General features: G+C 49.3%; 9 protein-coding genes across 9 annotated transcripts; 5 read left to right on the top strand and 4 right to left on the bottom strand.

Moving 5' to 3' along the window:
* Positions 1-1,074: 1,074 nt before the first annotated feature.
* On the top strand, positions 1,075-3,902 carry COCSADRAFT_156991 (carbohydrate-binding module family 50 protein; the record flags this gene model as incomplete). The annotated part of the gene is made up of 9 exons (XM_007697949.1): positions 1,075-1,579; positions 1,681-1,858; positions 1,909-2,180; positions 2,261-2,888; positions 2,970-3,212; positions 3,325-3,365; positions 3,442-3,612; positions 3,703-3,766; positions 3,827-3,902. The coding sequence occupies 9 exons, from the start codon at positions 1,075-1,077 to the stop codon at positions 3,900-3,902; spliced, it is 2,178 nt and encodes a 725-aa protein (XP_007696139.1).
* Positions 3,903-3,913: 11 nt separating this feature from the next.
* Positions 3,914-5,053, bottom strand: COCSADRAFT_33450 (uncharacterized protein). Its single transcript, XM_007697361.1, has one exon. It carries the CDS (start codon positions 4,952-4,954, stop codon positions 4,175-4,177), a length of 780 nt encoding a protein of 259 aa, XP_007695551.1. The 5' UTR covers positions 4,955-5,053; the 3' UTR covers positions 3,914-4,174.
* Positions 5,054-5,938: 885 nt separating this feature from the next.
* On the top strand, positions 5,939-7,922 carry COCSADRAFT_33449 (uncharacterized protein). Its single transcript, XM_007697360.1, has 3 exons — positions 5,939-6,252; positions 6,303-6,495; positions 6,565-7,922. The coding sequence occupies exons 1-3, from the start codon at positions 5,992-5,994 to the stop codon at positions 7,773-7,775; spliced, it is 1,665 nt and encodes a 554-aa protein (XP_007695550.1). The 5' UTR covers positions 5,939-5,991; the 3' UTR covers positions 7,776-7,922.
* A 561-nt stretch (positions 7,923-8,483) lies between these two features.
* Positions 8,484-10,900, top strand: COCSADRAFT_178369 (uncharacterized protein). Its single transcript, XM_007697948.1, has 2 exons — positions 8,484-9,690; positions 9,750-10,900. Exons 1-2 carry the CDS (start codon positions 8,566-8,568, stop codon positions 10,764-10,766), a joined length of 2,142 nt encoding a protein of 713 aa, XP_007696138.1. The 5' UTR covers positions 8,484-8,565; the 3' UTR covers positions 10,767-10,900.
* Positions 10,901-11,596: 696 nt separating this feature from the next.
* COCSADRAFT_196476 (uncharacterized protein) lies at positions 11,597-13,481 on the bottom strand (the record flags this gene model as incomplete). Its single annotated transcript, XM_007697947.1, has 2 exons — positions 13,044-13,481; positions 11,597-12,980 (listed from the first exon to the last, which is right to left on the bottom strand). Exons 1-2 carry the CDS (start codon positions 13,460-13,462, stop codon positions 11,597-11,599), a joined length of 1,803 nt encoding a protein of 600 aa, XP_007696137.1. The 5' UTR covers positions 13,463-13,481.
* Positions 13,482-14,058: 577 nt separating this feature from the next.
* COCSADRAFT_178367 (uncharacterized protein) lies at positions 14,059-16,036 on the bottom strand (the record flags this gene model as incomplete). Its single annotated transcript, XM_007697946.1, has 7 exons — positions 14,059-14,228; positions 14,283-14,791; positions 14,845-15,184; positions 15,243-15,465; positions 15,539-15,587; positions 15,646-15,907; positions 15,979-16,036. The coding sequence occupies 7 exons, from the start codon at positions 16,034-16,036 to the stop codon at positions 14,116-14,118; spliced, it is 1,554 nt and encodes a 517-aa protein (XP_007696136.1). The 3' UTR covers positions 14,059-14,115.
* Positions 16,037-16,582: 546 nt separating this feature from the next.
* COCSADRAFT_178366 (uncharacterized protein) lies at positions 16,583-18,408 on the top strand. Its single transcript, XM_007697945.1, has 4 exons — positions 16,583-16,703; positions 16,814-16,996; positions 17,054-17,871; positions 17,926-18,408. The coding sequence occupies exons 1-4, from the start codon at positions 16,609-16,611 to the stop codon at positions 18,306-18,308; spliced, it is 1,479 nt and encodes a 492-aa protein (XP_007696135.1). The 5' UTR covers positions 16,583-16,608; the 3' UTR covers positions 18,309-18,408.
* A 914-nt stretch (positions 18,409-19,322) lies between these two features.
* On the top strand, positions 19,323-19,989 carry COCSADRAFT_109203 (uncharacterized protein). The gene is made up of 3 exons (XM_007697944.1): positions 19,323-19,449; positions 19,520-19,648; positions 19,719-19,989. The coding sequence occupies exons 1-3, from the start codon at positions 19,377-19,379 to the stop codon at positions 19,868-19,870; spliced, it is 354 nt and encodes a 117-aa protein (XP_007696134.1). The 5' UTR covers positions 19,323-19,376; the 3' UTR covers positions 19,871-19,989.
* Positions 19,990-20,343: 354 nt separating this feature from the next.
* COCSADRAFT_23003 (uncharacterized protein) lies at positions 20,344-22,068 on the bottom strand (the record flags this gene model as incomplete). The annotated part of the gene is made up of 4 exons (XM_007697190.1): positions 20,344-20,441; positions 20,530-20,713; positions 20,798-21,494; positions 21,548-22,068. The coding sequence occupies 4 exons, from the start codon at positions 22,066-22,068 to the stop codon at positions 20,344-20,346; spliced, it is 1,500 nt and encodes a 499-aa protein (XP_007695380.1).
* Between the last annotated feature and the right edge of the window lie 65 nt (positions 22,069-22,133).

Here is a 22,133-nt window from a genome sequence, read left to right as displayed (position 1 = left end):
CAGCAAATGTGGGTCAGCATTGATGAGACCAGTTCTTCACCCTGCATACCGATTGCAGGGTTGAAGTGCGGCTGCGGAGGCAGATTTGAACAAACCCCTTTTCCCTGCAGGGCAGATCAAGTTCTAAACCTCACATAGGCAGTTCCTTCGACCGTTAGTGAAGCCAAGAGACCAGGAGCAGATGAACTGCGCAGATTGTATGCAAGTGCCGAGGTGTGGTGTTTAGTGGGGCCGGGGGAGATTGCCGATCGTTCCTTGCAGATAGTGCAAAGATCAGGTACCAAAATGGACCCTGCAGTAAAAGGTTTATCTGCCAAGTGTAGCCTAAAGGATCTTCTTATGCTGCCAAGTACATCCAGATTCGTCTTATCCGGGGGAATAAGAAGATAGGGTGTTAACGGTGGGCGTAGTCAATCTATATTCGGAAGGATTTCCTTGGCAGCACTACCTAGTTAGGAATCATTCAGCGGCAATAAGTTTGAGATTTAATAGTGTTGCGACATGATTGGCTATTTGACCGTCAATCATAGGATACCCTGGTAGCTGTGCAATTTCTTGTAGAGATTCGATTGAGCAGGTAGGGATTGTTTGAAAGTAAGGCGTGCAGTACAGGATAATGGTTGATACTAATTTTGGCCCCCATTACCAAGGAAAAGCCAGTACTATTGGCTGGGCAAAGATGGAAAATCACACTTGGGGGCGGAAATGTCCATCTGATGCGCGGTGATCTACCCACATTCCTCAATTTTCTTTAATGTGAGACGAAATATTGCATGCAGGTGTGCGGATGTATGCACTCATCTAGGCCTCGGGAGCCATGGGACGGGACGCCCTCGCCTCGCCATTGGTGGCACCCCCTGATTTTGCCTCAGAGGCTGCTCTTATTCGCCACACTACGGCTCCCACTAACACTTTCGTTCATTTCTTATGACGAACACTATGGTGGCCTTATATGCACGCTCCCGGGGTAGAGGCGTCTCCGGGCAGCACGGGCTCCATATTCCTATGATGTATCAGATCCCATAGTAGTAGTGCTCGTGGACCGACAGTCCATCATCAGTAATGTCACTCATGATGTCGCTCCAAGCAGTTTTGCTGCGTGTGGCCATTTTCACACTTCTAGCAAGCTGCAATGCTTTTCAATTCATCACCAAAAACACATTGCCATCAAACGACCTCTCCGCTAATTGTATCGCCAGTTTGACAAAAGATATCCCGAACTGTCCACGCCAGATCAGCACGTTCGCAAAAGGGTCATATTTTGAAGCTGATGCTCTTGAAGAAGCATGTACAGCCGACTGCGCAGCCTCGATATCTGCGTATAGCTCAGCAGCCAATAACGCGTGCGGTCCTACGGATGTTTACAATATCACTGACACACGCACTGCACCAATCTCGTTCGTTCCAGAATTACTCTACTACTACTTCAACCGGACTTGCCTACAAGATGGAAATCGTTGGTGTAATCGAGTCGCATACGAGATGTCCAATGGTACTACCCCATCTTTACGAATGTTTAGTGTCAACGAGACTGCCAGTTTGAATGGATCTGCTGAAGCCATTCCCTCTCCAATCATTAGTAAGTCAATTAGCAATAACACCATAACCATCGTGCGTTCTAGAATCTGGATCATTGCACATTGCTGAAATCCCATGGATACCTATCTGACAATTTCATAGGAAGACAACAACAAATGGAGATCGACATGTGCGATAATTGTGTGATCAAGGCATACCAGTTCCAGGCCGGATCACCCATCAACGGCGGATACGCACTTCAGGCGAACTACAGCACTTTGACGGCGAGTTGCTCGAAAACTGGATTTCCTTTAGCGACCTCGACAGCCCCTTTTGAAGGGTAAGCAATCACTGTGAACATATCATGAACCATGGCTCTAACCTGACCAGGCCAACCCCCACCCCCGCTGCCCCGCAAAAATGTACCGGCAAGACTTACACAATTAAGTCTGGTGACACGTGCCGATCAATCTCCAAAGCCGAGAACATCGCTACGTCTTGGCTTCTTGCAGACAATGGTCTGAAGGCATATTGTGCAGAGTTCCCTACCACGGGTGACCTCTGCATTCAGAACACCTGCAGCACCTACACAGTCCAACAGGGTGACGTTTGTCTCGACATAGCAAAGGCGAACAGGATAAGCCAGGTGCAATTATATACATGTACGTCCGTTCATCCCAAGAAGAGTAGACCTCCTCAGAAACATCCAAACCAGCTTACTAAATTAACCCTTTGTGACCAGGGAACCCCGTCCTTGGATATCTGTGCAACAGGATCGAAAAGTCCGTCGGCGACACCATTTGTGTGACTCCGCCGGGTGACCAAGACTTCGAGCCCAACCCAACAACAACCTTAGTTCCCACGCCTATCCCCACTGCAACACCGACGGCAGTCCCAGTCCCCGGCGACCTCGCCAACGGCACAAACACTCATTGCGCCAAGTTCTACCAAGTCCAGCCAGAAGAATACTGCAACCTCCTCGTCATCAAATTCAGCATCAGCCTCGACGACTTCCGCTTCCTCAACCAAGGCATCAACGTCAATTGCACGAACCTATTTGCGTTTGAGAGCTATTGTGTCGAGCCTGTGGGCCCTGTCAATGAGTATCCGGGTCATCCAGACTACATGCCTCCTGCAACGTCGGTGGCGGAGATACCGTACAATAGCCTCCCCAAGGCAACGTTTACCGCGCCCCCAATACTCGGGTTGCCAACCCCATCGCCATTGGCGAAGGGGACAAGGAAAGATTGCTTTTTGTTCATGAACGGTGCGAATTTGACTGTTGACGAGACGCTACTGCAAACATATCCGTCGTCTTGTGCGGCGCTGGCTAAAGGGTGGGGGATTTCGTTGGAGCAGTTGGAGAATTGGTAAGTACTATTTTACTTGACAGCTATCGGTGGTAGATACTACTATGTAGAAAGACGCGCGCAGTACTGACACCAAACTAGGAACCCATCTCTCATGACCAACTCAACAGACTGCGCGCCATCAAAAGAGCTTCGATACTGCATGGCCGCTTACAACGGCGGATCGCCTGTGGATGTCACATTACCTGAAGAAGGGGAAGACTTCTATCCGATCAGAGCTGGTGTCATTGAGGGATGTGTCGAATACGAAGCTGTCGTCCCGCCAATGACGTGCCAATCGTTCCTCGATCGAAATCAGATCACCATCGCGCAGTTTTATAAAATGTCCGTTGTCAAAAACCCCCAGCCATTCTCCTCTCCCCCTTATCTCATCTTTCCCACTTTAAAATCGCAAACTTACAATAACACATCGGCTAATTCAATCATCGCATGCTAGGAATCCCGCAGTTGGCCCCGATTGCACAGGTCTATGGCTCAGTAAGCCCTCCCCCCCCTTCCCCATCCCCTCCACCATCCTTGTATAAATTCGATCCCATCTAACAATTCCCCTTAGAATACCGCTACTGCATCAGCACCGACGCCCTCCCCAGCGACGTAATCTCCAGCACCTTCACACCCACACCCACACCCACATCCGCACCACCCACGTCCACCGCGCCTGCAATACCCGGTCCCACGCACCCTGGTACAGTTGCCGGTTGCAATAAATGGCATGTTGTCGGTTGTAAGTAACCCCCTACTATCTCTGTTGCAAGACACTCCAATGTCCGCTTCAATGTTTTATAATGGGAGCTTGGCTAATGAGGGATGGTAGCGGGTGATTCGTGCTGGACTATTTCCCAGCTTTACGGTATTGGGCTTGATACGTTTTATAAATGGTGAGTTCCTTTTCATGAGAACATAAGCTGAGCTACGGTGCTAAGAAATTTGCGATGTAGGAACCCTGCCATCCAGAACGATTGCGCGACGAATTTCTGGCCGGACTATGCGTACTGTGTTGGAATCTCAGGTTAAGTTTGATTCTGCGTGTGCTGGTGTCGGGGAAGCAGGGTATTTAGGAAGTACAGTGTTTTTTTGTACTCGATATCAAGGGTGCACCGGGTATGCAGAGCAAGGGAATGGATGCATAATATAGGGAGCTGTAGTTGCCATTTATTCAGCAGAACATATCTGTTGACAAAGACATCTTGTGATGACCGCTATTCAATATATCTAGTGGAAGACGTGATACTAGTACCGACTTGATCGAGGCGACGGCCAGGCCATTTACATCCGATATCCCACTACTACCAAGTTGACCAACCACGCTCCACCGCCTCCTGCCACGGCTCATTCGTCTCATTCTTCGTCTTTCCATTCGCTGTTTCATGCATCGTCGTACCTACAAACGACCCACCAAAACCTTCCGTGTCGCTCTTCTGCATCGCATGCAGCGTGACCTGAACCGGTGGCAGGACCTCAGGTTCCCCCGCCTCTTCTGCAATCGGTGCATACTCTTCTTGCGGGATAGGGTCGAAGAAAACACGACGTACTGGCTGCTTATCCGTGCGCCAGTTGGGTCCCTGGTAGTTGTAGAGACGTCCATGGTGGAAGTCGCCGTATGGGTGGTCGATGTAGCTTGGCACGAAGCCAGGTAGACCTCCAGTACCGGTGCTGCTCTCAGCGTCGACCGCTTCAATCTGGTGCATGTAGTCTCCCCGGCTGCGCTTCTCCTCGCGATAATGCGCGATACAGGCCTCGTCAGATGCAGCGTCTTCACCTGGAGCAGGCAGAAAGAATATCTCTAGACGGAAAGGACAAGGGTAGTTTTCCAGTGGGGTACCGCGTCTGATGGCATCTAAAAGCTCGTTTGGCTGGACGTTTTCTGCACTCACGTCTTTGTGCGTGAAGTACATGACGAAGCTGTAGAGCGGGGGAAGCGGGCATGTTTCTCGGCCTTCAAAGACTATCAATGCCTCTTTTCCCGTATGGTCTGTGAACGGGAGAACGTGTGTCTTTTTGCGTTGGATGCGGCCACGTGCGCCCATGCCCCCTCTGCCAACGAATCCGCTTCCACGTGTTGTCATGCTGGGCTTGAGTGGGATGAGAGTGAAGTCTACGGCTGCGGCCTGGAGAAGGTGGAAGAAAGCAGTGTTATGTAGTTCTAGTGGTTCCTGCAGCTGTGGTGTTGTGGTGGTGTTAGAATACTGTACGCGCTACGTACGTAGTAAGTACGCAGCTTTAGCGAGATTCGCTAGCGATCCGTCCCGTGAACATCACGACTAAGTATCTGTACACTATCAAAGTTCTGCTACTCGTGGTATATCAAAACCGCACAAGTAGCCTAACGATAAACGCTGCGATGCCGCTGTAAGGTGATAAGCGTGCTGGGGAAAATTATTATACATCTCGAGGTGAAGGCGCTTGTATAATACTTGACGTGTGCAAGTGTTTCCATGACTAGTTTGAAATTATGACTATGTCTAATAATGTCTTCTCCCTATAGACGATATTTTGTCGGCTTAGATCATCCCTTCTTGGCTTGCGATGGTCAATTATGTTATATTTCTTTACCTAAATTCTTTTCTCATCTTGTAAGATGTTATATCTCTTTATTAGTACGCTGGCTTGATTATATCGGGAGCAAGTTGTTCTGTGTGCGGATGATGGCTTCCCTCATCGTCGCCATGCTATAGGTTTTAACAAAAAAATCAAGAACTTTGCTGCTCCATTTTTTATGTTTATCATTTGTATATGTCCCTGTATTTAGTTCCGCCTCCGTGGAACGATTTCTCGTACCGTGCTTACTGCTTGTGATTCCGCGTACAGACACGCTATGTTAGTGCGTCGGTTATTCTACCGGGCTTCAACGGCCTAAGCAACGGTAATGTCTGGTACCGCCCCGCATTCGGTAAAAATAGCCTACTGAATTGCGAATTTGGTAAGTATAGACATACCTTGTTAGTCTGGTACTGGGTAGCATAAGCAAATGTAGTGACGTGTCTATTTGGCCAGATTATCATGTGTCGTCGTCCTTTTGAGTTTCTCGTCGTATTAGTACCTTCTTACCACATGCTCCTTGTATGTCGGCGCTTCTCCTTTTTTCTTTCTTTAAGTAACAATTATGAAGCGTCTTTCACGCTTAGCCCGGGTGTTTACGGCACCCACGTTACGAAACCGCCGATTGTACAGCCAGCACGCCATCTCATCGCAAATCTCCAGAAAGTCACCGAGAGTTGGAATCTACGTCGTTGCCCTTCTCGCGTCGGCAAGCACGGCTTTCTACGCCGGTTCTCAATTACAACCCACAGTGGGGACAGCATCGCAGCAGGCGATAATTGCAAAGCAAAAACCTCTGTATGCGAGTCGAGCTGAGTTGGAAAAGGTGCGTCAGGATTTCAAAAGGGCGCTCACAGAAACATATTAAGAATTAAGGCTATCGCAGAGTTGGCAAGCGAGTTGGGAAGCGATGCCATCACTACTGACGACGATGAACTGCGAAGACATGGCTATTCTGAATGGTCCTCGATCAACATCGAGCGTATGCCCGTTGCGATTGCGTACCCAAAGTCGACTGGCCAGGTGTCGAAGATTGCAAAAGTGTGCGCACGCTTCAAGATCCCGATGGGTAAGACATGTCAAAGTGCTCGATGGCACAAGTGGAAGAAGTTGCTCTGACTTGCAACAATGTGCACAGTTCCCTACTCTGGCGGGTCTTCTGTTGAAGGCAACTTTTCTGCTCCGTACGGTGGTATCTGCATCGATTTTGCCAACATGGACAAGATAGTCGCACTTCATGAAAGCGATATGGATGTTGTGGTACAGCCGGGGATTGGGTGGATGGAGATGAATCGACAGATTAAACCATGCGGTCTTTTCTTCCCCGTAGATCCTGGGCCCAGCGCGATGATCGGAGGGATGGTGGGCACAAGCTGCTCGGGTACAAACGCAGTCCGCTACGGCACAATGAAGGACAACGTCATCAACCTGACTGTTGTGTTGGCGGATGGCTCTATAATCAAGACGCGACATAGGCCGAGAAAGACTGCTGCGGGCTACAACCTAACCAGTCTTTTCGTTGGGAGCGAAGGCACACTCGGCATCGTCACAGAAGTCACGCTCAAGTTGGCCCCGATTCCAGCGGAGACAAAGGTGGGCCTTGCTACGTTTCCCTCGGTGCGCGATGCCAGCAATGCCGCTACAGCAATTCTTCGCGCGGGAATCCAAATGGGAGCCATGGAGATCATGGATGAGGTGCAAATGGATGTGGTCAACCGGGCTGGAGGGACGGACAGGAAGTGGGAGGTGATGCCCACTATGCTGGTCAAGTTCATCGGCAGCTCGGGCCAGATCGCGGAGACGACACGTCAATTTAGTGAGATTGCAACTAGCAATGGCGGAGGCACACTGCAGTTCGCGTCGACAGCCGAGGAGCAGGCAAGCCTCTGGGCGGCGCGCAAGCAGGCGCTGTGGTCAATACTGTCGCTGCGCGAGCGCGACGAAGAGGTTTGGACGACAGATGTGGCGGTGCCCATTTCACGGCTACCTGAACTCATCGACATGAGCAAAAAAGAGGTGGCGGCACTGGGGCTGTTTGCTTGCATCGTTGGCCATATTGGTGATGGCAACTTTCATGCGGCGATACTGTTTGATGGGCGCAACGCAGAGCAGCGGGCGCGGGTGGCTGGATGCGCCGAACGCATGGTTACGCGCGCGTTGGAGATGGAGGGCACATGCACAGGCGAACATGGCATCGGCATTGGTAAAAAAGGCTTCTTGAAAGCTGAGCTGGGCGCGGGCGGGATTGCCATGATGCAGAAGGTGAAGGAGTCGTTGGATCCGCTCTGGATCATGAACCCGGGCAAGGTGTTTGACCATCCGCTGGAAGATAGGCCAGTCGGGCACTGAGGTGAGGGTGCTGTACGTCGTCTATACCGTGTCTGCAAATCTATTATGCCCTTTTCCTGGCGTTAGTAAAGTCATTTTTTTGTCTGTAATCTAAGTCGGTAGTAATCTCGACAGCTATACTTGAATAGAGTTATGGTTAAGTGGCTCAATTCTGCTTATTCTAGGGACGCCCTATAGGTCCAACCAACGCTGACTGGTCAGGCAAAGTATGATTGCAGACATGGTGCACTACTGTACCAAAATGCTCAATTTCGTCTTGTTCCAACTGCACATAGATACTACAATTGTAGTAGTCTGATTCCATTCTGTTTTGGCCACCGAGTGCCGACATTAGACTCCGCTGGTACCCCCTCACGTGTGCGGGGATCCATCCACCTATCAGACCTTATCAGACCCATTGTCCAAAGCGCTCGTGAATAGTTACCTATGTGCTGTACTCATTCCTCAACACCCATCATGCACTCTCGCATGGCGAGGAAAAAGACTTGCCATATCGCATCTTGACTGCCTAAATATGTTTAAGCACGCTCGGAGCAGAGGTACGTACGTCATGACGCCCTGGGTGGCACACCGCAACTAACTGCCGTCCTGCAGACGGCTGCGGAGCCTGCCGGCAAAAAGTAAATCTCCACCGCCGTCCGGTCTTGTCTTATGCACAGAGAAGCTGATATTCCCACTCTTACAGCGCATCAAATGCGATGAGACCCGGCCAAACTGTCGAAACTGTCAAGGGCGCAATGTTCAGTGCCCCGGCTTCGCTCGCCAGTTGCGATGGAAGTCAACATCCCTCATGTGGGGAGCTGTCCGCAAGCACCCACGCAAGACGTTGGCCATGCAGCAATTGTCGTCTGCTCCCTTGAACAGCTTTACGCAAGTAGCCGCTGAACCCCTGAGCCCGGATCCGTCTACCTCAAAGACCATGGTCGTTGACCAAAGTTGGCCACAGAAGCCCACCATGCACACCAACGCCCATGATAGCCCTTTCGCCCATGATCACGCGTCATTGCATTCTCTGCCCGTCCTACCTGTCACTAGTCTTCAGACAAGCACCCTTGATCAGCGTCCTACTGCCGTCAAAGAGAGCGAGCAACGGCACCAGGCCAACGTCGCTTCACCCACATCCCCGCTGCATACTCGTGTTTCGCAACAGCCCGTCTCCCTACATAGTTCCACAGTGCGCAGCGACGATTATTTGCACCAGGCTGAGATTGCTTCCCCTGTGCAGATTCTATCATCAGATGAGTCTTCTTCCCCTCCCACAGCAGCGTCCAGCGCGTATGAACTTTCCGAAGATACGCCGCGTTCCACATCAGCCTCTCCAGACACGAGGATAGATAGTGGAGGAAATCAGTACCAGACTTTGGTGCTTGACGCTATCGAATCTGCGCTTGGGCTGACGCCTAGCCATGCTTGGCTGTGTGGCACCGAGCAGCAATCTGCTGAAGACTCGGACTTCCATGTATGCGCTGCGGCAGCACAAGTTGGCCAGCAATGTGTCGATTCCGATAACTTCGTCTTGGCGAGTACATTGTGGCAGCGCAACATCTGGACAGAAACCGAAACCGAGAACAACTTGACCGTGCACTACTTTGATAACACCTGTCCAATGGTGTCGTGCTTCGACTCTCGTCAAAGCCCTTTCCGCAAAGATATACCACGGATAATGCTCACCTGCGAATACTTGAACGACTGCATCAAAGCTCTGTCCGCAGCACACCTAGCGAATTCGATTCGCGGCATGGACAATGTCGCCCTAAGATACCAGACCAAAGCAATAAGAGGCCTCATGTCCGTTCTTCAAACGCTACAATTTCCAAGTCACCACAAAAGTAGCGACAATGGCCTGTCACGCGTATCGGCCACATTCGCACGATATCAAGCGCTAATGGCCGCTCTGCTACTTGCAAACAGCGCAGTAAGAGGAAAAAGACATTCCAAGTACACTATAGTGCTTCAAGACTAACACATTTCAAGGCCTGGGTTGATGCTTCTGCAATTGGTTTGACCCATCATCGTGGCGCGAGACTTCTTTTCCAGGCATGGTTGTTGGACGAAGGAATCCACGATACGCCAAAAGACCCTGTCGTACTGGATCGTGAACAATCCTTCATCATAGGCGCCATTGTGCATCAGGAATGTCTGCTGTCCATAGTCATTGATCAGCCTGTTGAATCGCTGCAATACCTGCTGCATTTTGCTACACTTGCCCAAGAACAAAGAGTGCATCCCCATCCCTTCACAGGTATCAGTACTCCCCTGTTCATCTACCTTGCTGAAAGCTTTGCGCTTGTTAGGCAAAAGCGGAATTTGATGTCTCAGGGAGAGCGAGGCTCCGATTATGATGTTCAAATTTCCAGAAGAGCCAGGGAACTGTACATGCTCGTCTTGGCTCACCGCCCCCCTTTGGTAACATCCGTGGATGACACTCAGGATCCAAACACTCCTCTCTCCCATCTATTCGCCGTGGACGCGATGCTCCGCCTGGTGATTTTGTTGGAGCTCATACAGAGTTTTCCCAAAGTCACCCTAGATGATGCGCCCACACGCCAAGTGAGGCAAACAAGACTAGACCTCGCCATCGCGATACTGACTATCGTATCCGATTTACCCGAACCATCTGGTGCGAACATCATCATATCTATTCCCCTTCTATCCGCAGGTAGCGCACTACAGTCTACCGAAAGCACTCCAAGGAACATCCATCAGGGTTACGACCTCAGCTCCAATAGCCTCGATGCACTCCGTAGCCAAATAGCTGCTTTGATGCATCGGCCCGCTACGCTGCAAATGTGGCGGGATCAAGTGTCATGGCGCGTCGAGCGATTACGCTCTCGCGTCAACGTAGCCCCCGTGAAACGGATAAGTGCAATCTTGGAAGCAGTCTGGCATCAAGCAGACAAAGCGGCCAACTCTGGGACATGTACGTCAAGAAACATGGTCCATTGGATGGATGTTATGATTGAAGGGCGACTTGAAACGTTGTTTGGGTAGGTGCGAAGTCTTTATCAGTAGCTCGCAAATCATCGGGCTGAGGTCAGCGCCACAATTGCGGCGGGATCTTCCTTGTTTTGTTACCATCAATATTTAAATATATGTATATTTTACATAGGCATCCTTGAAGCGGCAGTCATACGACTACTACAACTAACCTTCTGCTCATCTCTGTGTGTGCATCAGCGAGTTTAGGATATGCTTTTAGTCCTTTCCTGTGTTAGCAACCGATACGTAAAGCCAACAGGATAAGCACTCCGTATAGGGCTAGTAGTAATGTCCCCAAACCGCACTAGCTACTTACAAACTCGCGGATCTACTTACGGTGCAGCGGCTCTGGCTCCGTAGATTGCGGCAAAGTGGAGACGTGCAGCGCGGAATTGGAAACGTGCCCAAGACACTGCGCTATCAGGCGGAAAGCTTCCGTCCAGCCTAAGCTAACTGTGTATTTGCCTTACCTAAAAGAAATTATCCCCGCAAGTGGATCCTAGAGATAAGTAGACTGAGGTAGTTTGGGGCCCTTTATCATTGAATGTATGACGAATGGAAGATGCTATACTCGTTACACGTGACTAAATTGGTGACGTTGAAGGACGTACCTGGACTTCCTGCACAGCTAAATAGTTTCTTATCTTTTGCTAGGTTTTACTACGTATCTGGCTTTAATACTTTATTGTAGAGACATCGTGAACAGAGTATACGCACTACTGGGTTTTTACAGTTTATAAACCTAGGCAAAATGTTCAATGGTACCCATTCTTACTATAGAAAAGTTAACTACACAGCTAGTAATATATCCTAACAGCGTCTTCCAAAACACCTATGGCTATTTATATCGCAACATCCAACACTGCCGAGACACCTCGCTCAAGACTCTTCACCGCCCCATTCAGTGCTGCCTCAAATCCGAACACATTGATTACACGGGCACCAAATATTTTTCCGTTACTCGCAGCCCTCGCTATGCCCGCATAGTCTGGACTCGGGGCGAAAGAAATATTAAGCTCCTCCTTGGTAGCTCTCGATGCAGGGCCATCAGGATGCACCAGCAGCATAGATCTCCGTGGCGCGTTCCAACCCAGATTGTTAAGAACGATAGTCAGCACGGGGATCTGGTAGCGGGCAGAGATCCAATATACACTCGATGGAACACTGAACATATAAGACCCGTCGCCCACGATCTGCACTACGAATCTCTTCCGCTTCCCAGGGACCAAAGCATCAGCTGCGTCTGCTGCGAGCTTGATACCTAAAGCGCCGCCGCCGCTCCATCCGAGGCCCCCGCCTCCACAGTGAATCCATTGACCTGGAAGCGTGGCGCGGATTTGATCAGCAACTGCAATCGTATTTGTGATTGCTTCTACCGCGAAGATGGTATCTTGAGGCAACTTTCGCCGCACAGTGGAGCAGATGTAATCAGCCGTGAGAGTCCCATTGTCTGAAGGCTTAGCCCGCTCATCAAGCACGCAAATGCGTTCGTTGTATGACTGCACAAGAGCCTCAGCCCGGCTATCGACTTCGGCAGTTGCAAGCTGCTTGGCCAGAGGACCACGAATGTATTCGGTGATCTGCTCCAGCGCGACTTGTGTATCCACGCGATAACGCTGCTGGGCATCGATGTAGAACATCAGCATAGATCCCTTCAGCGGATCAACATCAAGATGGAACACCTTTGCTGAAGCCTTGGGTTTGCAAAGCTTGTTGATCCAGGGTACGTCGCAGTCGAGTATAAGGAAGGCATCGGCATTCTCGATCGCAGAGTCCACGCCGTATTTCATTCCTAGCCATCCGGGGTGGTCCGCGGGAAAACACATGTCTGAGCAACCCGTATCGAGCACGCGAAGTCCTCGTACAGTATTGGCTAGTGATACAAGGGATTGTACCGCAGCGTGGTTACGCCCGGTAAAGCCAACAATGACAAGAGGATCAGATGCGTTGACCAGAGCCTCGGCAATCTCACACACAGCCTCCTGTGGTAGAGCTGCAGGAGCAATCGGCCTCCAGAATGCAGAGTTGATGCTATAGGGTTCGATAGTCTCTTCCATGACCTCCCTCGCCCCCATAAGGTAAGACGGTCCTTGGGGGTGACTAGTAGCAAGTTGGAGCGCACGACGCACCATCTGCTTTACATTTTTCCCTGTTTTAATCTCTCCAACATACCGACAGTACTGGGCCACAATCTGCTTCTGATCAGGTACATCCTGTATCCAATGGCTTTCGGAACCCATTAGCCCTATTCATAGCAAACAGTCTTTGGAGTGGGGACAACAAACTCACATGAACTCCGTTCTCGAACCAAGAGTTTCGCCTTCAATGGTATACGGTGAGAGACCGGCGAAGATCAGAACGGGGGCCCGACCCATGGCTGCGTTGTGAACAGCGGCTGCTAGTGCCAATGTGCCGACGTCCACATGCACAATGACACACTGGGCCTCGCCGCTCAGCCTGGCGTATCCGTCCGCCATGGATAGCGCCACCATTTCATTTGGACATGTGATTATCTTTGGGAATTTATCTGGGAGCTCCTTCTGGCCCTTGACGATGGCTTCGAGAATGCTGGGGTGGTCGGAACCGAGGTTTACGAAGCAATTCTTGACCCCTGCTTCGATTAGGGCTTCGAAGAAGGCAAAGGATGTTGTGTACCTAAGGGGGGTTTTGAGCTTAGTAAGGAGTGTGGTGGGGCGTTGAAGGTGCATACTGACATGTTGATTTGAGATACTGATCACAGGTTGAGTGTTTAGTGTCAGCTCAGGAAAGAAGACCCTGTGAATCCTTTTATAAAGGTTACGGTTTTCTTATATCCGATACTAGCAACTTAGGGTGTGGCATGCCATTCTTTTCTAAGAAATAACAATCTGATGTGCTAGACGCAAAAGGGAAATAAAAGCTTTGAGTAAAGAAGGTTAGAATAGCCTGCAAGATACGTCTGAAGTGGGACTGAACATCACATGGATGCTTCTCAGGCGCGGGGCTTGGTTCGGCAGCTCTGGTCGGTAACTATTGTCGGTAGCTCTTCTAAAGATTTGCTCTAGAAGGACTAGTAGGTTATTATTGATCACCAATTGAAATCACCCTTGTGAACGATATAGAGAACGGGTACGCTGAAAGTTCTGTCATGTGTGGAGGGAAGGGGCAGAAGTGAAGATTGTTTATCTCTCAATGGCGATATCCACAATTCTGTTGTTACGTACATATATATCAGATTCACACAAAGTGCTGGTAGCAATTTAAGAGCCGAAAATTCGAAGAAATTCGATCATTAGATAGATTGAAAGGGATCAAAACAGTCCTTCTAAAATCAAAATATAGATATAGTTTGGAATGAATGAGGCTGGAGCACTTTTTCAAATTACAATGCAATCAGATCTTCTAGCTGTGGTCCGTGATAATGTTTCCTTGCATGCAAGAACCAGTTTGCAACAATAAAGATGCCTATCACTGCAAGAACAGCTGGCGCGTAATCTGGAGCTGTCAGAAATGTCAAACTTATAAGAAGGCCAGAAGTATCGAACTCACTCATGTTCGACCCGGTCACTGGTCTGGCCGGAGGGAAACAATAGAAGACGAGGCAGAAAAGAGCAAATGCAACGGTGACGACGTTTGCGACCCAGCCAAAAGCAATCGGCAACCCAAAGGTACGGTTGGGCGGTAAAAAGCGTTTTGGTCGACCCGTTAATAATAATAGCGCTGCAGGAAATGCGAATGTGACAAGCTGAAGGATGAGGCCTGTACCAATAAATGCGTTGAAGGCTGTTGAAGACCCGAGGTAGACACATCCAATAAGGAATGTCATGACTCCATTTGCACAGAGAGCCCATATGGGAACCTGCCATCGTTCGTCTATGAGGGCGATCTTCGAAGAGGCAACCAAACCAGAGTCGCGGGCAAATGACCAAGTCAGGCGCGAGGCGGTCTGCTGGCACCCTGAGACGGCCATGTATCCAGCTACATGTGTGAAGACTAAGAAAGCAGTTGCTGCAGCCTCGGAATCCATTGCTTGGCGCCAAAGTTCGAAAATAGGGAAGCTGCACAAATGTCAGTACGATATTCTGTCGATTCGCTTAATGTGACGTATTACCCACTCTTTGTTGTCGCAACCGCCGTGAAGTCTTGGACGGCATACATGGATGCAACCGCTACTATGAAGGATGTCAGAAATCCTATGCCCCAGATCGACACAAGAGCTTTGGGGACGGCTGTTCGAGCATTACGAGCTTCTTCTGCTAGATGGATGGCTCCATCTATTCCAGCATACATGTAACCTGGAGTAAGAAGCCCAATAAAAAATACCAGTCCTTTGTTGTCCCAACCGCTCAAGTCAACGAATGTAACCCAAACGGCTTTACTCGATTGGAAATGAGGGGCTCGTGCTAGAGAAGTGACTGTGGCGGCTATGAAAGCAGCGAGCGATAACGCAACTATATCGTGTAGAGTTAGTGCCATGGTCATCTCATGAATATTATATGAAATACTTGCAAATGACTTCGAACAGCCACATAGTCCGTCGGAGGCTGAAAATGTTGTGCAGCAGGCACATCACACATACAGACTGGTAGATCAGGAACACATGCCACCGCTCGACCTCGTAGGAAGGGTTGTAGGTGATAACAAGAGCCAGTAATTGTTGCGGAAGGATGATGGCCACGCCGGCAGAAAGCGCCCCCCAGGCAAATATGTTGATCATACCGCATGCGTAGCTCTGGAAACACGTCATGTCAGTATTCCGAATCAAACCCCCAGATCCAAAACATTTGTCAGGAAGGTCCCCTTACCGTAGCACGAGCGCACCACTTCGGGGCCACAACCGCCGTCCAATGGTACCTGTTCAAGCTTTCAGTGCTGTATCTGGCTCGAAAGACCCGAGTAGAAGAAAACTTACTGACCGCCCGCTGAAGGATAAACACGGGCTAACTCCGCCAACGTATACACCACAAAGCCGTACATGATGAAGACGAACCAGAGGCCATAGAGAAGACCCGGCGACCCGCCATTTGCGACGTTGAACGCGAGTGTTGACAGAACGCCCACCCAGCTGTTGCAAATGCTCCAGCCTATCGATGCGATTTCGAGGGCGGTGATATCACGCGTGGTGGTTTCGGACACATAGCCTTCCTGGTACGAGTCTCTTTTCCCACGACCGGCTGTGTCGCGATAATTTTGCGGTAAGCGACTGATTTGATTGTTACATTTGCCTCAAGGCCCACGCACGTACCGGATATGGATCCAGACTGCGTCAGCAGTTCCAATGGCTTGTCATCGATACCAGACATGCGTGCTCTTTCACAGTCTCCGCTGCTTATCATATTAAGTGTTTCGCACAACTCTCGATGCTGTCGACGTGGAACGGATAGTGAACGCCTGGATCAACCCTTTTGACCAAGCCGAGGGGAGGGGCAAAATACATGGGACACTTTGGAGTACGTGGACACTAGTAGTGTTGTATAAGAAGCATATGTCGTATTAGTACGGACTGGGCCACTCCCAGCTGTGGCTTATCACAATATCGCCGTGAGAAAACGTCCGTCTTATCTTATTGGATCCACTCAATTCCGTCTATCACTGTTTGCGGCGTTTTGCGGATCTGGGGAAATGCGGAGATTGACAGGCAGGTGATGGTGCACGGGCCTCGGATGCAATTACCGCATTGGGGTTGGGCAGTGGGGAAAAGGCGTCCTGTGGGTTCAAGGGTCGCAAGTCATAGGCATGGGTCTGTGTCCGATACGGCTCGCATTACCTTCTTGGTCTTGTGGGGAATATTCATACGTTGATATAACTTGGGGCGAAATGGCTCCACCATGGCTACAGCTTTGATAGTTAAACTATAGTGCTCTCGATTATTACCATGTCGCACACGAAAGAAGGCCACAAGTACGATTCGTCGGGGATATCGAAAGGTCTGAGAACTGACGCTGTTGTGTCAAGCACAGCAAACTTGAGGTAAGTAAAGCTTATGAACAGGGGACTTTCTACTAGCATTACCTTTTGGCAAAAGATAGTGTTGAGACGTACGTACCTCATGTAGTGCCAATATCTGACCGCTTCTACAGGAGCAACTACGATGTTATCGTGATCGGGAGTGGATTCTGCGGTCTTGTTGCTGCTCGTAACCTGGCCTTGAATCGTGACCTAAAAGTACTACTTCTGGAAGCTCGTGATCGCATTGGCGGTCGCACATGGACAGCGAAGGAATGGGGAGAAGACATTGAACTGGGGGGCACATATGTGCATTGGTAATTAAACACTCTGTGGAAGAGGGTGTGTGACGCTAAGCTAATAAATTTTGCCAGGCATCAACCCCATGTCTACGCTGAAATACATCGACACGGCCTGGAGAGGTACCTTAAGACCTCAGCTGGAACAACAGACATGGAATATGTGTTATATAAGCCAGAAGGATCAAGTGTGCAAAGGATAGACGACGTCGCTGGATACAACGCGAAGGTCGAGAAAATCGCCGAGAAATTCTTTAGCATCGATGGCATGACTCCACGCCAGGTGATGCCTTACCCACATGAACCTTCACGACCTCAGCCATGGCAGAAATCTGACCACCTAAGCTGTCAAGACCGACTCAACCAGCTGGACTTACCGCAATCCGACAAGGATCTTTTTGTCCCCCATACAAACTCCTTCGGCAGTTGCACTGCTCAAGACCTAGCGTGGACAGATGCATTGCGATGGTATGCTGTTGGTGGTTATAGCCTCGCGACTATGTACGATGCAGTTGGTGGCTTCAAACTCGGTGGCGGAGGTACGACAAACATGTGCCGTCATATATTAGCAGAGTATCAAGGCGACAGAGTCTTCAACAAGGCAGTCACTTCTGTCAAGCAGGCCAAAGACTATAAAAAGGTTGTCATTGCCTGTGCGGATGGATCTGCTTACAGCGCAAAACGTGTTGTTTGCACCATTCCCCTCAACTGCTTGGCCGACATCGAGTTCGAGCCACCGCTCGCACCTTTGAAGCAAAATGCAGTTAAAAGCGGCCATATCAACTATGGTGAGAAGTATATAGTCTCGTTGGATGAGGTGCAAGGCAATTGGTTCGCAAACACTTGCGATTCAAAAGATAGTGGTTTCCTTTTCGGGATCAAGGATCACGATGGTATGTACAAGTCTCTAGCGTGACTCAAATTGCGTCATAAACTGACGAGATTAGGCACACAATCCGCAAACCGAGCAGGCACATATGCCATGATGTTTGGCCAGAGTGGAAAGCTTCAAGACCCCACAAACAGCGATGAGATCATTGCTGAGTTTAAAAAGATTCAGCCTAATGGCAATGTGCGGGGATACGCATCTCACACGTGGTCGAAAGATCCATATGCCAAAGGCGCATGGTTTGCTGCTTCTCCTGGATGGGCTACCAAAAACCTAAAGGCGCTCCAGGAGCCCCATGGCCGTGTGTTCATGGCGAGTGCAGACTGGGCACAAGGCTGGAGAGGTTTCATTGATGGTGCCATTGAACAAGGTACGAGGGCGGCTGCAGTTACTAAGTTGGCGCTCGAACAGGAAGATGGGGATGTGAATTCTAAGCTCTAGGCTGGAAGTAACTTGAGATTATCAAAAGCGTCTGGATACTTGTATGCAGTCTTTAGTTTGGTCATGGGCAACCGATCATACTTCTCTTCGCATTGTCTACAACATAATAAAAGAGGAGTTGCGTCGGCGACTTATTCAATCTACTGCTCAATCGCCGTCATAATCTGATTGCTCGCGCATATTGGCGTGTTTACAACATTCGCTCCCATGGGGCCCTCGCCATAGAAAACATCGTGATTGCACTTGTAGCCCTATGAGCTGCAAAGGAATGGTGCCAATTCATTGTAATATGAAACTCTCCTAGAGTCAATCACCAGCGTTTCGAAGATCTCTGGAATTTTATTAAGAGAACACTTATCTGGTGAGAAAGAGTTTGGAGAACACGAAGTGATAGCGCATTATCTCCGTGTCGCGAGTGCTTTCAATTGCTGTACGAAGTGCTTTAGATAAGTTTATCGAAATGGACAAAAACGCTGTTACGTGGCCGCACCGGTGCAACCGACGTCGGCTTCCAGAAAGAAACGTCTTATCTACATGATTTGCGATGCTGATAGTTACGCGATTCCTTATCATATCATTCGGAACAGCATTCTCCTTAAAATCGACCTTATCAGTATGTACGTGCCACTATCTTCCAAGATAAAGTCGGCTATTGTAAGCAATCGACATTTTAGATGTATCGAGTTATGTTCCTGCTTGACATGTCGCTAGGACAATATCTAAATCGAGCATGGTTAGTCGATGGCAAACCACGTGCCTTTACATGGTATCCTGGAGTTGTAGATAATCTATGCCATTGTTGTCTAGCATACCGATTGGACAGCAACCCCGCAAAAGTCGGCGAATCGGCTAGACAATGTCTGGCGTTACCACTTTGGGAAGATTTAGCCAGCAGGTACTGCGTTTTGACTAGTTGGGGCTCCTGAACTATGAGACGAAGGTCACCCAGAGAGCTTAAAGCATCGATATCTTTTTGCTATCTACGTACATTACTATCTAAATCCACGTTTGAACGAGACAGCCAATCATTCTGCTCTTGTTGTCCAAACTTTGGAAACTGTCGCAAATATGCCAGTCGAATACAAGTCTGCGGCTCAGAGATACAAGATCACTGATCAAGTCGACAGATATGTTTTCTTCGGTTAGTTCAGTCCCTCTTATCTCTTTTGAGAAACGACGGGAAATTAAATATTGATTGTTACGTTTGCTAGATGATATATTTAACTCTAAGGGAGAGTCCGCTCAAGACCCATTAGCTGGAATATGGTTCCGTATAGAGAAGGGCCCGCCAGTTGGTCCTGGGGTTCATGGCTATGATGAGAGTGGCGTTGTATACGAAGGTATGTCATCACTGTTTTAGAGGATTCCAAATCTCCGTGATCAAAACTGCAGAATTCTGACATTATCAAGGCACGGTTACTCTGACTGACGAGACTGGAGTAGAGAAAAAATTGGGCCCTGGAGACAGCTTTTTTATTCATCGCGGCAGCAAAGTTCTATTCTCTTCGGATGATTACGGGGTGTGTTTCAAGTGTGCGGCACGCTCTAAGGGAAAATTGTAATCATTGAAGTAACCGTGATTGCGAGCGGTGACATGTAATTTTGGCCCCATCTTCAAGTTTCGAACTTTCTCCTATCAACGAAATGTTCTACCTCTCACTATCGTTAGTCTCGAATGACCAATAAAACTTCTCATCATTCTACGCCCTCTTTACCAACATATACATTGGTCAAGTTGTAACCCGCTGTGGCACCATCTCGTATGGACGTCGAGACTTAGGTACCCGCTCTGACTCGTTCTACAGCATGAACAAATTAACAGAAAGAATTAAACAGACTAGCAAGCTTAGTTAAGTGAAATTTTGACATAACAGTACCTAGTGTACCGCGACATGGACTTGCTTCAAGTAAGCGGCCATGGAAAATAGACAACAGTAACTAGCCTAAATACGGATATCATCATCATGCCTAAACATTCCACCCTTATCTCAAGACTTCGATATGGCGAACCGCAGAAAATACATCATCTGACGTACTACAAACGTGGCACCACGATTTTAACTGCCTTGACTGTAGTCCAATCTTCCAAAGCTTCCAAACCGCCATCTCTGCCAAAGCCGCTTTGTTTGTGTCCTGTTTTATCAATGTCAGCAATAGTTTCCAGCCCCAGAAACGAAAAAGAATTAATAAAGCACTGCTTCTAAATGGCAGATAATCATACCTCCAAACGGCATGTTAGCAGCCAACATTCCCCACGCATTGATGGTGACCTGGCCGCTCTCGAGGTGGTCCGCAACTCGATGCGCACGGGCAAGATCCTTTGTGAAAACGGCGGCGGACAAGCCATACTCGGAATTGTTGGCTTTTTGAACGACATCTTCTTCGTCATGGAATTTGGCGATGGACTATGAAGTGGAAAGCGTTACGGGTCAGCGCACAATGCACACATCTTCTTCGTCTTCTTAAGAAGAGGAAAAAAAGGTACTTACCGCTACGGGTCCGAAGATTTCTTCTCTCATAACAGGTGAATCTTCAGGTACATCAAAGAAAGCTGTGTTTTCGATGGCATTGCTACTTCCGATTCGCTTACCGCCATGCAACAATGGCGTGCCGTTCGCCTTCGCGCTTTCGATATATGATGAGACTTTTTCCCGCTGCTGGTCGCTAATGAGAGGTCCTTTGTTGGTTTCTGGAGCCATGGGATCACCGGGCGCAGCATTCTTGCATCGTTCGGAGAAAGCCTTCAGGAACCTCTCATAGACGGTGTCCTGGACGTAAATTCGGGATCCGGCGGCGCAAATTTCACCTTCGCCCGCAGTGATTGCAATTGCAGCCCATGTCACCGCCTCTTCGAAGTCAGCATCGTCGAATATGATTGTCGGGCTCTTTCCTCCGAGCTCGAGAGACACTTTTTTAAGGTTGCTCTCTGCTGATGCTTTCAAGATGGCGCGTCCAGTAAGGGTAGAGCCGGTGAAAGCGATCTTGCGAACTTTCATGTGGTGGGCCAAAGCAGAGCCGGCTGTGGAGCCAAGACCTGGTATGATATTGATGACACCGGGTGGAAATCCAGCTTCGGCAATCAGCTTGGCCAGATGGAGAGCTGATAGGGGTGCCACCTCAGGCGGCTTGATGATTAGCGTGTTCCCAGCTGCTATGCAAGGAGCAATCTTCCAGCAAGTGAGCATTCTACAATCATCAATATCTCTTGGAATTTCGGAAAATACTACACACCAACTTACAGGGGAGTGTTCCAAGGCACAATAGCTGCAGTAACTCCGTAGGGTTCTCGGCGCGTGTACGAGAAGCCCCCTCTCTCCCCCCCTTGATCCCAATCTGCACTTCGTCCGTCTATCTTATCAGCCCAGCCAGCGAAATGCCTGACCCATTCGCAAGCCATTGGTCCAAGCTGACCACTTGTTGTCGTGAGTAGTGCTCCGACATCGTTACCTTCGAGGATGCTAAAGATTTCGAGATCGCGCTCGATCAAGTCAGCAAGTTTCAGTAGAAGCTGCCTTCGCTTCGCTGCTGCAGTCTGCTTCCATATTCCCTGATATGCACGGGAGGACGAGGCGACCGCAGCGTCAACATCTGCTGCTGTAGCTCCCGAGATGACACCAATGGTTTCTCTGGAATATGCGTTCTTGATGTCGAGTATATGGCCTTCGAGGGATGGAACGAATGTATTATCAATGAAAAGACCCGTAGAAACTGAGACTTGTTTGCCCTTCGGACCTCGGATAGTCAATGTTGATACCGCCATGTCGATGCAATTTTCATACAGCTCTTCTCGACGCCTCGATTACGTCGCTATGGATGGGAATTCGA

The sequence above is a fragment of the Bipolaris sorokiniana genome (genome assembly GCF_000338995.1).
Source record: "Bipolaris sorokiniana ND90Pr unplaced genomic scaffold COCSAscaffold_2, whole genome shotgun sequence".
NCBI classification, from domain to species: domain Eukaryota; kingdom Fungi; phylum Ascomycota; class Dothideomycetes; order Pleosporales; family Pleosporaceae; genus Bipolaris; species Bipolaris sorokiniana.
Note: the sequence above shows the minus strand (reverse complement) of the source record. Positions and strands in the feature narration are given on the sequence as shown.

Bases quoted from the DNA above. Each gene is read 5' to 3' on its own strand.
- COCSADRAFT_178366 (XM_007697945.1), top strand. From the start codon at position 16,609: ATGTCGCACACGAAAGAAGGCCACAAGTACGATTCGTCGGGGATATCG. The intron at 16,704-16,813 runs GTAAGTAAAGCT...CCGCTTCTACAG, and splicing joins TCAAGCACAGCAAACTTGAG to GAGCAACTACGATGTTATCG. The intron at 17,872-17,925 runs GTATGTACAAGT...TGACGAGATTAG, and splicing joins CGGGATCAAGGATCACGATG to GCACACAATCCGCAAACCGA.
- COCSADRAFT_178369 (XM_007697948.1), top strand. From the start codon at position 8,566: ATGTGGGGAGCTGTCCGCAAGCACCCACGCAAGACGTTGGCCATGCAG. The intron at 9,691-9,749 runs GTAAGAGGAAAA...ACACATTTCAAG, and splicing joins TGCTACTTGCAAACAGCGCA to GCCTGGGTTGATGCTTCTGC.
- COCSADRAFT_109203 (XM_007697944.1), top strand. From the start codon at position 19,377: ATGCCAGTCGAATACAAGTCTGCGGCTCAGAGATACAAGATCACTGAT. The intron at 19,450-19,519 runs GTTAGTTCAGTC...TACGTTTGCTAG, and splicing joins CGACAGATATGTTTTCTTCG to ATGATATATTTAACTCTAAG. The intron at 19,649-19,718 runs GTATGTCATCAC...GACATTATCAAG, and splicing joins GAGTGGCGTTGTATACGAAG to GCACGGTTACTCTGACTGAC.
- COCSADRAFT_33450 (XM_007697361.1), bottom strand. From the start codon at position 4,954: ATGACAACACGTGGAAGCGGATTCGTTGGCAGAGGGGGCATGGGCGCA.
- COCSADRAFT_33449 (XM_007697360.1), top strand. From the start codon at position 5,992: ATGAAGCGTCTTTCACGCTTAGCCCGGGTGTTTACGGCACCCACGTTA. The intron at 6,253-6,302 runs GTGCGTCAGGAT...TTAAGAATTAAG, and splicing joins GTCGAGCTGAGTTGGAAAAG to GCTATCGCAGAGTTGGCAAG. The intron at 6,496-6,564 runs GTAAGACATGTC...CAATGTGCACAG, and splicing joins ACGCTTCAAGATCCCGATGG to TTCCCTACTCTGGCGGGTCT.